Source organism: Poecilia latipinna, unplaced genomic scaffold (genome assembly GCF_001443285.1).
Source record: "Poecilia latipinna isolate Pla-1442-1.1 unplaced genomic scaffold, P_latipinna-1.0 Scaffold1016, whole genome shotgun sequence".
NCBI classification, from domain to species: domain Eukaryota; kingdom Metazoa; phylum Chordata; class Actinopteri; order Cyprinodontiformes; family Poeciliidae; genus Poecilia; species Poecilia latipinna.
Window position 1 is genome coordinate 1 of NW_015113632.1, and position 16998 is coordinate 16998.

Consider the following 16998-nt stretch of genomic DNA (forward strand, 5'->3'; position numbering starts at 1 on the left):
TGGTCTTAAGACCGGTCTTAAGACCAAGACCAACTTCGAGTACCACAACACTGATTGTCAGTAAAAGTAAATGCTGACATGTGGGGAAAGATTAATTGCGAGACATGTGCTTAAAGTTTGTCTTTATGTTAACATTTGATTTTTGAAAAATTTTAATGCCATTTCAGGTAAACTTTGACAACTATGAAGCAGTTCTGTCATTTGTCCTTGTGAACAACAATCACTGGAAGTTGCTGGTTTGTGATTTTTCATCTATAATAAATATTTTTTCATTTTATGGTTTGATAGAGCATGACATATTCACATTAGTTTTAATGAAATTTTTCTTTGTTATGCCCCTTTCCTTTGTTGATCTGTTTTAGTACATCAATGCAGAAGCCAGAACTGTATTCCTAATAGATCCTGCACAAGTATCATCTGAGCTCGTGGACTCCCAAAAGGCAGCTAAAAGAATACAGTAAATAAAGCTCTAATAAATTTTACAAATGTATTTATAATTAATAAATTTGCAAAGTGACCACATAGAGATTGAGTTAAAAATCTGAATATATGTGACATTCAGATTTCTGAATATATTATTGAAATACATTATCCATAATATTTTCTCAAAATATATTACGTAAAAAATATTTCTATTAATTTAAATATTTATGTAAATATTAATTTCAATAAAATTAACATTGTTGTTTTTAACAGAAACTGATAAGAGGAAAGCGTGAGTTGTTTTATGAGTGGAATTACTGAATACAATTGCTCTTATACAAATCATTTTGTTTGTTATCCAGAGAATACTTAAAAATGAGAAGGACATGCCATGGAAAAACAGATTGGGTTGGGATCCAATGGAAAGGGGGGACAATGCACCACCCTATTCAACAAGACGGAAGCAGCTGTGGAGTTATTATAGTCAAAGTAAATTAATGTGTTCATGTTTTTTGTTATACAAGTGTGGATACTGTGTAATTATTATAGAGAAAAGTTGTCTATCATCAAATACAGTCTCTCTGGTTAGTTAAAATGAGCTTTCGTAATTGTGGAAAGAGTGTGTATTCACTTGGAGGAATACAGACTCCCCCAACAGTAGCCCATAACTGGGGTCAGTGCAACATGCCACACAGTATTTGTAATTACGGTTCTTTCAGCAGCTTCTAAATGTTGAAACATTTATATTTTTCACTACAGGTATCTGTACTAACAAACATACCTGTTTTACTATGTGTGTATACACTATATATGTCCACATGAATGTTTTAAGTCTGATGCATTTTAATGCCATAAAAAAAGTCTTTAAAAACTTTTTTTTTTCTTTAGATGGCAAAAGCACTGATGGAAGCCTTCCCTCTGATGCCAGATGTAGATTTTGACACAACCAAAAAGGCAATGAAAAGTGAAAGAAGAACTCTCGCTCTTCAAATCCTTGATGCATCAGGTATACCATGTGCATTTCGACTTACAATACATAAACATACACACATATATATTGTAGAATCTCCACAGCTCTTACATTACTGAACCAGTCTCGACTGGTGAATTTAAGATTTTTTATTTTATTTTATTAAGATCAACCACCATCATCAAAGTCACCACAATAACCTCAATAAATGTGAAAACTAAAACATATACAAACATTGTAATACAAAACATGAACTTACAATAAAGATAACAAAACTAAACAGACCTCGCTGCTTTCGCTGGGGAACACTAAGTTTTGATTTCTTTGTGACAAGCACATCTTGACAGTTCAATTAATTCACTGTTTCAATGACTCTGTCAACTTATATAGAGTCCACCCTCATTAGCTCCTGCAGCCCGTGAGGTCAATAAAAAAATTAAAAAATTACAAAATGCAAATTACATTTCACAAAATATAAACCACCAACAATGCCAATCCAAACAGAAAAATATATCGAAACGATATGCAACTTTGATAATTTAGAAAATTTACTTTAGTTTACAAATGTATTTTATATAATCTCCAAGTATTAATAATTTTAAATGAATTTTCTGAAATAATTAGCTATTTTGTTATATATATATATATATATATATCGATCTATCAATCTAGTTTGAATATGCTGTATATTCTTCTTGATTACAGTATTTGATGACCACTGTTGGTGTGCGATGTGCGCTGCATACAAAGCCCCGGGGTCTGGCCCTGGAATGACAGACTGGGTGAGAAATCAAGAGTTGTCAATGTAAATTTCAGAATTAGACACAGGAAATAACTCTTGGGAGCCATGAAATGTTTTATATAATAAATGACAAGCAATTAAACACCAAACTGTGTGACAGGAGATGAGTAAGTTCAATACTGCTAAACATGTATATTTTCTTGTATTTGTGAACAGATCCAGTGTGACAACTGTGACCGATGGTACCATGCCCTGTGCATAAATATGAAGAGCACAGAATTTCAAAAGAAAAAAACAGGCAGTTGGAAATGTGTATTGTGTAGTTAATCTGAAAACTAGAAACTGTGTTCATTATTGTTCGAAATACGTTTAGAAAATATCTGTGGAAAATGAAAATGTAATATGTTTGTGTGGCATTGATGCTATGTGTGATGTATAAAGTGTACTGGAATCATTTCAAATTGATTTGAAGTAATTTTATGATGTTATCTGAAAGCTATTGAGCAACAATCTTAAACTTTAAGGAAAAGATTCCTAAAAATTATAAAATAAAAACATAAAACATAAATCAAATGTCTGTGCCTCATCTATAGGGACTAGTAGAATTATTTCAAAGTGATTTTGAGTCAATAGGTCACATGACCTGGAAGCTATTGAAGAAAAACACTCAATTTTGGTGAAAAAAATTATTTAAAAATTGAAAATGATTTAAAATGGAAATCAAATGTCTGTGCCTCATCTATAGAGACTAGTAGAATTATTTCAAAGTGATTTTTAGTTAATAGGTCACATGACCTGGAAGCTATTGAAGAAAAACACTCAATTTTGGTGAAAAAAATTCATAAAAAATGGCAAATGATTTAAAATGGAAAACAAATGTCTGTGCCTCATCTATAGAGACTAGTAGAATTATTTCAAAGTGATTTCTAGTTAATAGGTCACATGACCTGGAAGCTATTGAGGAAAAACACTCAATTTTGGCGAAAAAAATTGCTAAAAATTGAAAATGATTTAAAATGGAAAACAAATGTCTGTGCCTCATCTATAGGGACTATTATAATTATTTCAAAGTGATTTTGAGTCATTAGGTCACATGACCTGGAAGCTATTGAGGAAAAACACTCAATTTTGATGAAAAAAATTGCTAAAAAATGGAAAATGATTTAAAATGGAAATCAAATGTCTGTGCCTCATCTAAAGAGACTAGTATAATTATTTCAAAGTGATTTAGAGTCATTAGGTCAAATGACCTGGAAGCTATTGAAGAAAACATTATATTATTTAATATTAAAATTATTGAAAATGTTGTATATAACTTTAAAATTTGATAGATCCTATTTTGGCTCATGTAAAAGCATGAATTAGCACTGACAATTAGTTAGTTGGTTACAGTTCAAGGCATTTATTAACATTTCTTTGACAGGAATATTTGGTTCGGTAATTTGTTGATAGTCCCTAAGTGAACCTTCGGGCGCTGCGGCGGGGAGCGGTGGAGAACCGCTGGCCGATATTAGCGTTCATAAATCGGATCAACCTTGTGCTAAACGCCGCTTACTCCCCGGAGCTCGAATATCGAATATCCAACTTGAAACTAACTTCACTGCGGTTGTAAACACTAAAATCAGGATACCCTCACTGTGTGTCCCTCTGAAAAATGAACCCATTGAAATAAAGAAATCCCTCCATGGTGATGCCACGAAGCGTTTATTTTATAGCGTCAACACCGGAGCTGTAAGTGGTCCGGTATGAAACGGGGGTGATGGAACAACGGAACCACAGGACTTTTAAATGTCAATCATCATGCAACACGGGGGAAAGAACCCGGATCGTGACTGAGGACGTGGCCCTAAAGCCAACTGGTAGACCACTGAAATATCAAGTGGTCTAGAGTTTCCCAATTAATTATACCCAGGTAGGTCTGGCTGAGAATGATGAAATAGAAATAGTACACAAAATATATTTTATTTATACATTCTTTTACAATGTTAAAAATAGGCTTTATTATTCCAATTTAAAACTCAATAAAGCTAGCAAACCCAGGACAAGACTAGAAGCAATTGGAACCAAATACAAATGCAAACCAAATTAGTAGAAACACAAAATAATGTTAGACAAAAGAAAAACAAACCCCACATTGCCCCAACCCAGCCCTAAGGCTGTTCCCAATAAGCTAATAAAATATAAAATAAAAAATAAGCTATGCTGTTCTGGTTCTGCACCATTTGTGGGAGCATAATAGACAACAGCAGCAATCTGCAATACCAAAAGAAAACAATGACGTATCTGCTGACAATAATATAGACAGGTAGGGTAGTGACATCAAAAATCCATTTATCCTACCAGGATCAAATGTCCACGATCCGAGCACGGCGCTCATCTGACCGAGAGCCAAGCAAACAACGGACCCGACAAACACTCAGATTGGCGGGCACACCCGGTGCCTATATACGCTAATGAGCCCGACAGAACGGGGTTGTGTTCAAGGGCCCAAAACGGCTGGGAATTTACAACCACTGGATGTAAACTATGTTTTCCAGTAAAACCACCCGGTTACAATCAGAATACCGAAATTGTCTCCGTTGTTTTAAAAGGTTTATGTTAGTCTGCCTTTTCCCCATCGATACGTTTCCCGACCGCCCTGCACCTTAAGGGGTTAAAAAACAACAACGACGCGCACATTGCGCTAAACTCTGAAACAGGAGAAGCGGAACATGAAACGGAGCGACGAGCTACATGTGAATTATGGCATAAAAACAGAAAATCCGACGCTGAACAGTGAAAAATCAACACATGATGTGAAACATATGATGATTAGGCGGCGCAGCAGGTGATGAGTGAAGATTAATGATGGTCAATAAATGATAAAATAAATGTAGCAACAGGAAAGAAACTAAAGTGGACATAGCAATAAACCAAAAAGAGGATAATACTAATCAAAGGAAACTAAATGGAAATGAATGAAGAACAAAATGCAAGAATAAACTAAGAAACTAAAGTAAATACAGAGGAATAAACTGGTATGGCAAGACCTTTAGAGCAATAATTAATACAGAGACTGTATGGCAAGAATAAACAGACACTATTTCCAGATAAAAGGTAAAATAATATTGTTGAAGTGCCATGGGTTTGCTGAGACCACATCTAGTACTGAGAATAAATGTATCTTACAGACCATAACAGTAAATAACTCATCACTTATTTACAGTGACGTGCGGCCATGGAAAAATAATAAAATCATTTATAAAGATATTTTCACCCTGAGGTTTGTACTATAAAGTACCTTTACTTGGAAGTGAAGCCGGTGAGGCAGCAGGAAGCTGAGCCTCACCTGGGATTGCGCAACCTCTCGCTAACTGCACCGGCTGCCATTCTATGAGATCATGCTCCTTCTGTCTGTACGCCAGCAATGAAATGGTTAAAAACATTTAATGTATGAACAAATTTTCCATAATTTAGCTTATGTATTTAATGCACTGTGTTTTTATTGTCACTAACTGTGTGTGTAACGTGTTTCGTTGCGGAGGAGCGATCAGAAACGGCAGAGAACAGACTCAAGGTGAGGCAGGCAGTTCTCCTGCCTCACGGCAGGGGGCGCTCATGATCCCAGACATTGTGACTCCACAACTGCAGAGTAAGAGACAGTAACAGCGAGCTAGCCATACAGTAGCTGCGCTGATGCAAATAGATCAAACTGGCATGTTGTTCATCTTTTATCTGGTCATTTTGTGGAATATTTAACAACTAGAAAATGGCAAATAAGAATATTTTTCCACTCAGACTGGCTGCTGTTAGGCCTACCGATTTTAACTTGAATGTTCATTGCATTTTTCATAGACACCTGTGAAAATAATTTCTATTTCCATGGCTTTTTTGTTCTCTGTGAAATTAGTTTTGATGATAAATACAGAAACAAGCATAAAATTCATATACGTTGTCTGTGGTTCTTTTATGTACGGAAAATATCTTTCATTGGTCGTGTCGTTTATGCATTTATTAAACCAAAAGTAAATTTAGAAAGTCATAAATATTTAGATTCAACACAATGTCAAATAAATCTGTGGAAATGTTGCTTTTATTTTAAAAAAAAGTGCAATAATTTTACAGAATATAGTGGAAATGTCTGGAAATGTTTTGTTTTTTTATTTAAACAACAGTTTTATAATGGAGTTTATAACATTTATTGACATAATTAGTTCAAACTTTAAAGCTTAAACATTTAATTACAACAGATTTGTCTCATTTTATCAGGTGAACATCCAGCTTACGGGTCTGCAGTAATAATCCAAAGAGGCCACAAATGTTTAAAAAATAATAATATTTCATTTTTACTGCTGGAGATTTGTTGTCATTTTTAAACAACCACCACTTTATTTAGATTCTTTGGTTTTAAATTAAAGAAAAATACAAATTTTGCAAAAAGGGTGGATGATTTTGTAGAAATATTTGGAAAATGATGTAAGAAAATAAAAAAAGACTATTTCCAACAAAATGATACGAAAATAGATGTAAAAAATGTTACTGGCACTTTTAAAGTCATTCTGTTCTGAAAATTCAACCCAATTATTCCATTAAAATTACTGGAAATTTTATATAATCTGCTTTAGTGATTGTTTTGCCAACTTATAAAGAGATGTTTGCCAGTTTCAGACCCCAGAATGTATAAAAAATTAATCCCACGATTGTCGTTTTTCTAAATAATTGTTGAATTTAATGTCTGGAAATGTTTTTCATCTCCCAGCTGCTGTTGAGGGAAATATTCAGATTTTTTCTGCGTTTCATAGATTATTACAATTCAGCAACAAAACATGAAGATGTAAAAAAATAAATGTTTATACAAGAATCAGTGGTACAAAGTCAGAAAGAGGAGAAGCTGTCTCCTCCCAGGACGATTTAAATCCCTCCGTGTTAATGATAAAAACAGACTCTGGTTACATTTCAGATCCTAACGTTCAGCTTTGCTTCAGTAGCCCTTCATGGCGATGGACGGCCCTCCCATGCCGTCGTGGCGCCTGATCTGATGGATCATCAGAATGGAGATCAGCAGGCCCAACAGCTGCAAGGACAGAGAAACATTCAGTTCAAATGAAAACTACTTAATCAGGTCACATGTATCTGATTAGCACCGAAAAATAAGCAATAAATTTGTTATTAACATAAATGTTGCATCGTCTGATTTTAGTTGGTGGTAACATTTTCCACCACATAACTTATCAGATATTATGACTTTATTACCAGATAATAAACTTTTTCAACACAATCCTCTCTTGATAAGAAAATATGTAATATTTTATGTTAATCGCATCAATTATTATTTTATTCACTCTTCTTATGTTTTTTCTTTGGTCTTTTTCTTGTCAACTTTTCCAGTTTTTGCTGCTATGCTAACATGAGGAGCAAAGCATCAGAAATAACATCTAAATCAGTTATTTTAACTTATATTTTATGTTTGAAAATGATTGAACAACAAGAAACAAAAACGATGATGAAAATTTAAGAAGAGAAAAATGTATGGGATTCAGTTTTTTCGTATTTCAGAGGCAACAGCGCCCCCTGGTGGCCGTCATTTTGAGGAAACTGGTTTATTTTTCTAATCAGGTTTTAAAAACCTGTTTAAATCACAATAAATGGTGAAACTCTGCCACCTGTTGGTGGCAAACGGTACCTGCAGCAATGAAATGCCAAATCCAGGAGTTTTTAAAAGTTGTTTTATAGTTTCTGCTGCACAATCACATGCTGGGAAGAAATGAATTTATAAATTAAAATATCAGTGGGACTTACTGCAGTGACAGCGAATCCAAACAGGAAGCCCAGGGAGATCTTGAATCCAATGTCCAGTAAGTAAAAGATGCTGTCACTGCAGGACTGTAGAGGAGAGAGTGGAAATAAAACAATAAGATTTAAACATTCGACAGGATATCAGGGCCGTTCAGATAGAAAAAATAGGAGTAAAAAACTCTGAAAATTTCTAGGAAAATCAAGGAAATTCCTCAGTTTGAAAAGGTGGAAATTTGCTTAAAAGGAAATAAACATTTTTAGGTTAATCTCAGAAATTTTCAAGAATTTTGGAAAGTTGAAAATCTTTTGCTATTAGAAAAAACAAGAAAATCTGAAAAGACAAAAACTGGCTAGAAAAAAAATCTGATTAATCTCAGATTTTTTTCAGAAAGAAGACTTTGGTTTCAGAAGTTAAATATTTACAGCTTTTGAAACTCGGAAATTGCTATTTTTTTCTAGAGAATTTCCAAGTTCTTTTCTAGAAAATTTCTCAGTTTTTTCTAGCAAATTTGCAATTTTTGTAACTCAGAGATTTCCGTTTTTTCTGGAAAATATCCAAGTGTTTATAGAAAATTATCAAATTCTTTTTTTCTTGCAAAAATTCGAAGTTTTTTATAGAAAATTTGCAATTTTGAAACAGAAGTTTTCCAGATATTTTTCTAGTAAATTTGTGATCTTAAAAACTCAAAATTTCCAATTTTTCCTAGAAAATTTTCAAGTTCTTTATAGAAAATCTCAGATTTTTGTCCAAATTTGCAGCATTTTAAACTCAGAAATGTCTTTTTTCTTCTTCTAGAAAATTTCTGAGATTTTTATGCGGAAATGTAAGTTCAGAGACCAGAACAGGCCCAACATGAGCAGAATGTTGACAATGTGAATTAATACCTCAGCGTAGATCAGAGCCGGTCCTGAGGATAACTGGAGGAAAACAACAACACAGCGATTCACACAGAAACCAAAAATACCATGAAAACACAGATTTAAGCATTCTAAAAAAAAATTTAAAAATGAGACTAAAAATACAAATAAAAATAAGAAATTCATGTAATAAATGAATAAAAATAATAAATTAATCGTAACATCAATAAATGAATAAAAATTTAAAAATTTAATAAACTAGAACAAAATGCCTTCATATGTTTAGAGAAAGTGCTCCTATTGGTTAAAGTCATTACAGCTGTGTGAATAATAAGAATATTTGAAATAAACTAATAAAAGCCAGAATTAAAACTGAGATTCATGTAGTAAATAAATAAACAAATTAATTCAAATAAAAAAAAAATAAATAAATAAAATTTCATTAAAAATGTAAATATATATATATATTTGGTATTTTAAGCTATTATAATAAAATTTAAATATGAATAAATAAAAATAAAGCAGCTAAAATAGTGAAATAAAATAAAAGTGCCTCCCTATGTTCCCTGCCCGACGTACCACAGGTCTGGGTTTGCAGGTTACGGCCCCAAACGCTCTGCTGGTGTCGGTGCATTCACAGGAGGTTGGGATTTGTGATCCCCAGTCCTTAGCGCTAACGACGCCGCAGCACTTGAACTGCAAACACACACGGCTTACTGGAGACTTCTGCACAAAACCTGAACACATTCCGTAAGGATTCAGGACTTACGGTGATCTGCAAGGTCTCGAGGACTTGCCGCGACTCTTCATCTTTCATGATGGGCTCGACAAATTCTTTGGATTTACTCTCATAGTTTTGTTTCAGCTAAAAGATAAAAAACAAAACTCGGTTGATGATTTTTCAAAATGAGGCTGCTGAGAATCAAAAGTTTCAAATCTTTAATATCATCAGCAGATGGATTAGCTCATTCAACAGCAGCCAAAATTTTTTCTAATAAAAATAGGGAGACATCCTGTTTTATACAGCTCTTCATACGCAGGTGTGGACTGGAAAACCTTTAGCTGCTCGACATCTACGTCACTCAATTCTGAGAAGCATCTGACAGCCAAAATCCTTCTAAGTAAAAAAGGTGTGATGTTCATAAATATCAGAGATGTTCCAAAAGATTAAAAGGCTAAAAGCTGATCTGTTCATGCATCAGACGTAACTTTGAGTTTGTTGACTGCACATTTTTGCAAGGGTGGCTGTCAATATTTCCCCTACAATCAGCAGATGTTCTTAAGTGATGTTTTATTTTATTCTAAGGTGTTAAGAATTTACTTGTGTCAGTTAAAGGTCAGGTTTCCAACATCCAAGTCTAAACAACATCCTGTTAGTACTGAGCCGGCCGGCAGCCAGATCTCTTCCTGTCGCTCTGAGCTGCTTGCATTCCCTGTTGAAACGGTTTCATATGCAGCAGAGACTTCTTGTCCTTTGCACACATAGCTGCTGTTGAACACATATCAGCTTCAAATCAAGGTATTTAAACATTGATTTTGTTGTTTCTTAAATATGTAATAAAAAGTAATGTTATTTGAATATAAAACATATGAGCTTCACTTAAACTTAAGAAACTAAATGGCAAGCTTATAACTTTATGCAAAGGTCAATCCCAGGACTTTTAAGAATCTCAGGGTGGCTTCCTACGATAAAACAAAGCAAAATGAACATATTAAAAAGTATTCACACCCTCATAAAAGTTTTGCACCCTGATTAATTTTGATGCCTATAAGGTCAGAGCTGATCAGACATGATTTTAATTCGACAGCATAAAACCAGACTGAAGTTCGTAATGCACTGGGTGTTTATAGCAGGTTACCGAGTTTCTCAGAACAGCCACGACCGTCCCAAAGATTAGCATGATGATCATCCCAATCCCCATGAAACCTGCAAACTGCACAACAAAACAAGTTCAGGTCGCGTTTTGCTGACTCCTAATGTCATGTTTCTGTAGGATTCAGACTTTTCTACTTACTATTTTGAGGAAAAGCTCCTTCTCGGAGCAGGCGGCGAAGATTCCCAGAGCGGAGATGCCGAAGACGCCGAGGGTGATGACCCAGATCCAGCCCACGCCCGGGCCGCCGAATGTCGACATCTGATCGGTTGGGAAGCAAGAAACGAGTTACAGCGAAGCTTCAAATGATTCATTACCTTTTCTTCAAAGTATCAGTTTGAGTCATAAGAGACTTAAAAACAACCACAGTGGACCAACATCCACTAGAAACTAAATAAAATACAAGAATAGATTAAAAAAGACACTATAAAAAATAAAACAAAAACAAATAAAACTGACAGTGTCTTCATAAGAAGCTTCTTCAGATTCACTGTAAACACAGGTTTATTCTTGTAATATTACAACTTTGTTCTGCATTATTGCTATTTTCGTAATATGACGAAACTTTTTGTCAACTGTAATTGTGTGAAGCACATTGTGCTCTTGAGCGCCCCCTGTTGGTTTGGAGTCTCGAGCTTCAGGTGCCTGTCATTGCATTAATGCACAGGATTAGACGCAACTACTTGGTTCTTTTTTTATCTTATCGATACAGGAAGGATAGACAGAATTATAGTAGAGACTTTTACTCTAAATAATTGAAATTGTATGATATTTTCATAGTTTACCTGGATTGAAACAGCAGTGGCCTTCACTGCCACGAATATCAGCAGACATCCGACGATCTGGGGAAGAAAAACTGAATTAAACACAAAACTATTTTTGCTTCATTTGAAATTCACAAAATGTTACTCATATGAAAGGGAGCCAAAATAACTTCATTTTATGATAAAATTATAAATAAAACGTATTCTTCATTTTTTGAATTAATAAATAATTGGAATAAAATAATGAAGAATCCTGGATTGTTTTAGGGGATTAATAGTTTATTTTAGGCGTAGTGAATCCTGCTGTAATTTCAGCTGCAGGACACGAGAGGGCGGTAGAGAGCAGAAAATGGGTTTCTGTCTGAAGTGACGCAGCTTCACAAAAATGCCGCGAACGGAAAATGCAATAAAAAAAAAAATAAAAAAAAAAGGTGCGGAGGAGATATAGCTTGGGTCATATAATTAAAGACACAAAAAAAAGAGTTATAAAAACTTTACAAATTCACCTTTTAATTTTTTGTGTTTCATTCTTGCACCAATAAACTTTTGAAACTTTTCTCCAAGATTTCTCAAATTCCAAACTTTCATTTTTCTTCCTTTTTTTGTCCGTTTCATCCAAAAGGAAACCGAAAGAATGTAATGTCTTCAAAAGGAAGCACTAAAATATCATTAAAGACAGAAAACAACAGGAGGGTTCGATGGGCGGAGTGTAACAGGACCCCCAACCCACACACACACACACACACACACACACACACACACACACAGTTTCTGTTACTGGAAGTCATCTGCTTATTGGGCACCAAGTGGACAAATTACACATCAGAACATTGTGTACTCTGTTCATCCTATGTTACTTTTAACTGTAATATTAATTAAATTCCAACTAAAATTACAAGTTTTACAGATACATATGTCTGAAAAGTGAATTAAGAACAATTTGAACATTTTCCATACTCCAAAAATCCAAAATAATTCATATTTTTCCAATGCAGAATAATTAATATAAAATAACTGATAATACTAATAATACAGCAAAAGTTCAAAGAAGTTTAAAACAGCAAAAATAATAATAAAAAAGCAAAAACAACTTTTTTGTCTTTTTGTGTTATTTTTCTTAAACTCCTGATTCTTCTTGTTAATCAACATGTTTTATGAAATCTTAATTACTGAAAATGAACATTTTAGAAATGCAAAAACATTAAAAAGTAAAAAAAAAAAAAACTTCTACTTACTAGAAACAGCACATTAAAGAAGATGAAAAGGCACTTCAGGCATCCGTTTATTTTCCCCATCTTTTTTTTTCACTTCGACACTGAAGAGGAGAAACCAAGCGGCTGATCAGGGCAGGGATGCAGGTTGCATGTGACGTTCAAAAGCTCCTGCAGAGAGTCTGAGTGTCTGGGTGGAAATACAGCAGCCAATCAGCTTGAGCAACCCCAAGGTTTACATACTAATGCATAAAGACTCACCAAAACAACAGGAAATGAAATAGGATAGTGCAGAATCTGTTTTGTTTTTGATTGTTTTTAGCATTTAAACAGCTTGAAACTAAACCGAATTAAAAAGTTTGTTTACAAAATGTTAAAATAACACAGACATGCACTAAATATTGTAAACCAGTGCAGGAAAAAAGGCTGGAAAATCTCTATATGGGTTTATACTGCTTCTAAAAACAATAAAACAATCAGCAATCCAGTTATTGAAAAAAAGTTCATGTTTTTTGGTGAAAATGAGTCATTTCAAAAACCTCCAGAATGTAAAGTCACAAATCAGCAAGCACTGCCCGTCACCTAGCAACCCCAACGGAACTCTGCCCATCACCTAGCAACCCCAACGGAACTCTGTCCTTCATCTAGCAACCCCAATGGAACTCTGCCCTTCATCTAGCAACCCCAACGGAACTCTGCCTGTCACCTAGCAACACCTAGCAACCCCAACGGAACTCTGCCCATCACCTAGCAACCCCAACGGAACTCTGCCCTTCACCTAGCACCCCCAAGGAACTCTGCCCGTCACCTAGCAACCCCAACGGAACTCTGCCCTTCACCTAGCAACCCCAACGGAACTCTGCCCTTCATCTAGCAACCCCAACGGAACTCTGCCCGTCACCTAGCAACCCCAGCAGAACTGTTACCTACAGAGCTGACTAAAATCTCATTGTGTAAAAAATGTAATGAACACGTTTTGTTTAGCCCACAGGCCTATGCTAACTTTTCAATGAAGAACAATAGGTCCCCTTTAATAAAAAAAAGGAAAAGAAAATCACAATGCTTGGAAAAAATATAAGTATATGTTCTGCCCAGGCTGGATGTTGGAAATGTTTTAATTAGTTTTAAAAAAGTTCTATTAATTTCTCTGTATTTTATTTTGAAGGAGAATTTTTAGAGAACAGTGCATTGTGGGTAGCAGAGGCAGTTGCAGTTTGGAATACCTGTTCGTAGAGAGAAAGCCTGCCTGTTAATGTATGAACTTCACCTCCTGTGTTATCAATCTTTTATCACACCTCTGAAAACAATCTGTTCAATCTGTGTTCTGTTTGGTGTTATATGTTTTGTTAGTTTAGTTTGAGATTGTTTTCCAAAATGTGTTTGTTCTAGAAAAGCCATATTTTGATAGTTTTTTATTTACATAGCAACGGTTGCTACGTGACTGTTTTTTTTAACTGCAGCTCAGGTTAATTATATTCAGACTCTAGAAGTTTATTCTGTATATTTAGAGCTGATGCATATTTTATTTTTCTTTCTTATAGTTTCACTCAACCTTTCATTGAGCTTTCCACACCACTGCTCAAAGTTGTCAAGAAAACGTAATAAAGGAGCAAGACGCTCAGCTTCCTGGCTCATGAAATTGAGTTTGGCTTGCTGTTGATCTACGTTAACATACAAAGAGTATCTAACACGTAGTGATAACAGTACAGTATAGAAGCAAGAAGTGAAAGCAATTCAAGTTTACATGGAGTTTACAAGGAACACCCTTTCTTAGACTACTGTGGATTATGTTGTTTTCCACATTTAACCACAACCTTCTGGCTCTGAGACGCCGTAACTTAAAAAGAAATGTGAATTACGCAACACAGTCAGGACTGCTAAGGAGTGGCTCCTGAAGTAGCTTAGTCAATCTCCAAACCTGAATTTAGTAGAAAACCTGTAGAGGAGCTGAAGTACTGTGTTGCCTAGCAACAGGCGTAAATCCTGGAGAGGATCTGATTGGAGGAGAGCTGCAGAGCAACTCCGACTTCTGTAACTAAAACTTTGAATCCAGAAAATCTGATTTTCTGGATTTTGTTTAGCTTATCTGTCTCTCCATTCTTTGAAACATCTTGATTTTTTTCAGGTTCTCCTCATTTCTGAATACTTCCAGCAACAGCAGTTTGAGGAGCAAACCAAGGCACAATGTGAGCGTGTTTACCAGCTGAGCCAAACAATGTGGCGATTGTTACAGGAAACGACTCGTGTGGAAGAGCCTTCATGAGCTTCAGCTGTGGAGGAGAGACACAAACACCAGGCAGCTCGGATGCTTTCCAACAGAAGGGGATCCAGCCTTTTTCAAACCGGGCTGCCGGCATCAACGAGTCAACAAATGTGATGCATCTAAAAATATTATTTAAAGATAAACATTTTTTCTCTGAAAAACTCTGGCTTGTTCATCAAAATTCAGATTTTTTGCAAAAAAAAAAAAAAAAAATCTGACATTTTTCTCAGAATTCTGACTTTAAACTCAAAATTTGAACTTTTTTCCCTCACAATTTTGACATTAATCTCACAATTCAGACTTTTTACCTCAAAATTCTAACTTTAAACTCAGAAATGTCATAATTCTGACTTTATCAAAATTCTGACATTTTTCTTAAAACTAACGTTTTTCCTCAGAATTCTAACTTTTCTCAAAATTGACATTTTTCACAAAATTCTATTTTTTCAGAATGTTGTCTTCAAATTGGAAAGCTCGTAATTCTGACATTTTTATCAAAATTCAGATTTTTTCCCCAGAATTCTGACTTTAGAGTCAGAAATCGGAGAGGAGAGACATAAACATGCTCTGTCTCTCCCCTTAGACTTAAAAATAAAATACTTGCTTTCTTTTCTAAAAACAAAAAGAAATCACAGAGACTTATTTTAATCAGTTGGGTATATTGTTTTAGGGAACAGCTGAGAATTTCTCTTTAAATTACAAGAATACAGCCATAATATTTGCTCAACAAGGATGGAGATTTATTCGCAGTCATTTGTAAGATTTTTCTTTTAAAAGAAAGCAAGAAAGTTTGTTTAAAATCAGATCTGGCATGAAAAAACATCCGACTCTCTGCTGTCAAACTTCTCTGATCTGATCTCATGTCGAACAGTGAAAATGTAAACATGTCAGGAAGCAGCTCAGCTGAGTCTGATGTGGCCGTCCACCAAAACTGGCCAGGAAAGAAGTTAATCAGAAATCAGGAAGCCACCACTCCCTGTCTGCTGTTTCCAATACTGTCATTTCCTTGGCAGAGGAGATGAACTACAGCTGACAGGCCACCACACAGAGGGACTGGGACTGTGATTAATCTAAAAATATATCAATATAATTTTCCCTGAATTCTGACTTGTCAAAATTTTGACTTTTTTCTCAGAATTTTTAATTTTTTTCTCAAAAATCAGACTTTTTCTCAGAACTCTTTTCAGAAGTCTCACTTTAAGCTCCAGTATTTTTTTTTTATTGTGACTTTTTTCTCTGATTATAAACTAACAATTCTGACTTTAAAGAAATAATTTCAACCTTAAACTCAAAGTTTTGATTAAGAATTCAGTTCCTTTTTCCTCAGAATTCTGACTTTTTTGAAGCACATACCAGACATTTTTTTTTTATTTGATTCCAACGTTTTGACAGGAAATGAACTCCATATATGCAAAGCTGAACGTTGTGCAAGTTCACCAGAGACCTCCAGGTTTACGTAACGATGTGGGAGAGGAGCTGCCATGTCTGGTTTTCATCAGCATTCAGCTGACAGCCGACATGAAATCCAGTTTACTCCTCCGTAGAGCCGCTCCTGTCGTTACTCTGCTGACATGTGGGAGCAGAAGTGAGGAAACCAGGAACTACTGCATGAACTACTGAGAATGTCTTTAGGTAATAATCTAAAGAAATGTAAGTTTTGTTTACTGCTGTGTTGGATCAACACAAACTGCAACTTTTTTCAAAACAGTCCAAATTTTGGGTTTCCTTTGTGTGCTGGAAAGTCAAATAATTTCCATAAAGCAACATGGTGGTCAGGAAGGAGCATCAGCCTCTCTGACTGAGTTGAGGCTCAGAGGGTTTTCTGAACACGGTCCTTTTCCAGGCAGACAAACCCTGGAAATAAGACATCATTTCTCCTTGAAACATTTATGTGACATTTATGAACAACATGGTAATAATAAGACTTTGAAAAACCTTTTTTTTCTCTAATTTATTGCTGTTCATTTTTGACTACATAATTTTACAAAACATCAGTCTGTAAACAAAGAGCCTCAATAATTATGTTTTTATTTAATGTGCTGATTTTTCTAAACCGGCTGCACAGTGGCGCAGTTGGTAGAGCTGTTGCCGTGCAGCAAGAAGGTTCTGGGTTCGATT

General features: G+C 35.0%; 1 protein-coding gene and 3 long non-coding RNA genes across 4 annotated transcripts; 3 read left to right on the top strand and 1 right to left on the bottom strand.

Annotated features, from left to right (window-relative positions):
- The first annotated feature begins 125 nt into the window (after positions 1-125).
- Positions 126-906, top strand: LOC106958787 (uncharacterized). Its single transcript, XR_001427221.1, has 3 exons — positions 126-236; positions 363-457; positions 786-906. It is a non-coding gene; the product is annotated as an uncharacterized LOC106958787 (long non-coding RNA).
- A 371-nt stretch (positions 907-1277) lies between these two features.
- On the top strand, positions 1278-2699 carry LOC106958786 (uncharacterized). The gene is made up of 3 exons (XR_001427220.1): positions 1278-1429; positions 2099-2175; positions 2352-2699. It is a non-coding gene; the product is annotated as an uncharacterized LOC106958786 (long non-coding RNA).
- Positions 2700-5166: 2467 nt separating this feature from the next.
- LOC106958795 (uncharacterized) lies at positions 5167-16187 on the top strand. The gene is made up of 3 exons (XR_001427224.1): positions 5167-5314; positions 10105-10109; positions 16175-16187. It is a non-coding gene; the product is annotated as an uncharacterized LOC106958795 (long non-coding RNA).
- Positions 6908-12799, bottom strand: LOC106958794 (CD63 antigen-like). The gene is made up of 9 exons (XM_015050879.1): positions 12642-12799; positions 11428-11484; positions 10784-10903; positions 10628-10702; positions 9538-9633; positions 9348-9464; positions 8796-8828; positions 7914-7997; positions 6908-7188 (listed from the first exon to the last, which is right to left on the bottom strand). Exons 1-9 carry the CDS (start codon positions 12699-12701, stop codon positions 7096-7098), a joined length of 735 nt encoding a protein of 244 aa, XP_014906365.1. The 5' UTR covers positions 12702-12799; the 3' UTR covers positions 6908-7095.
- Positions 16188-16998: the final 811 nt, after the last annotated feature.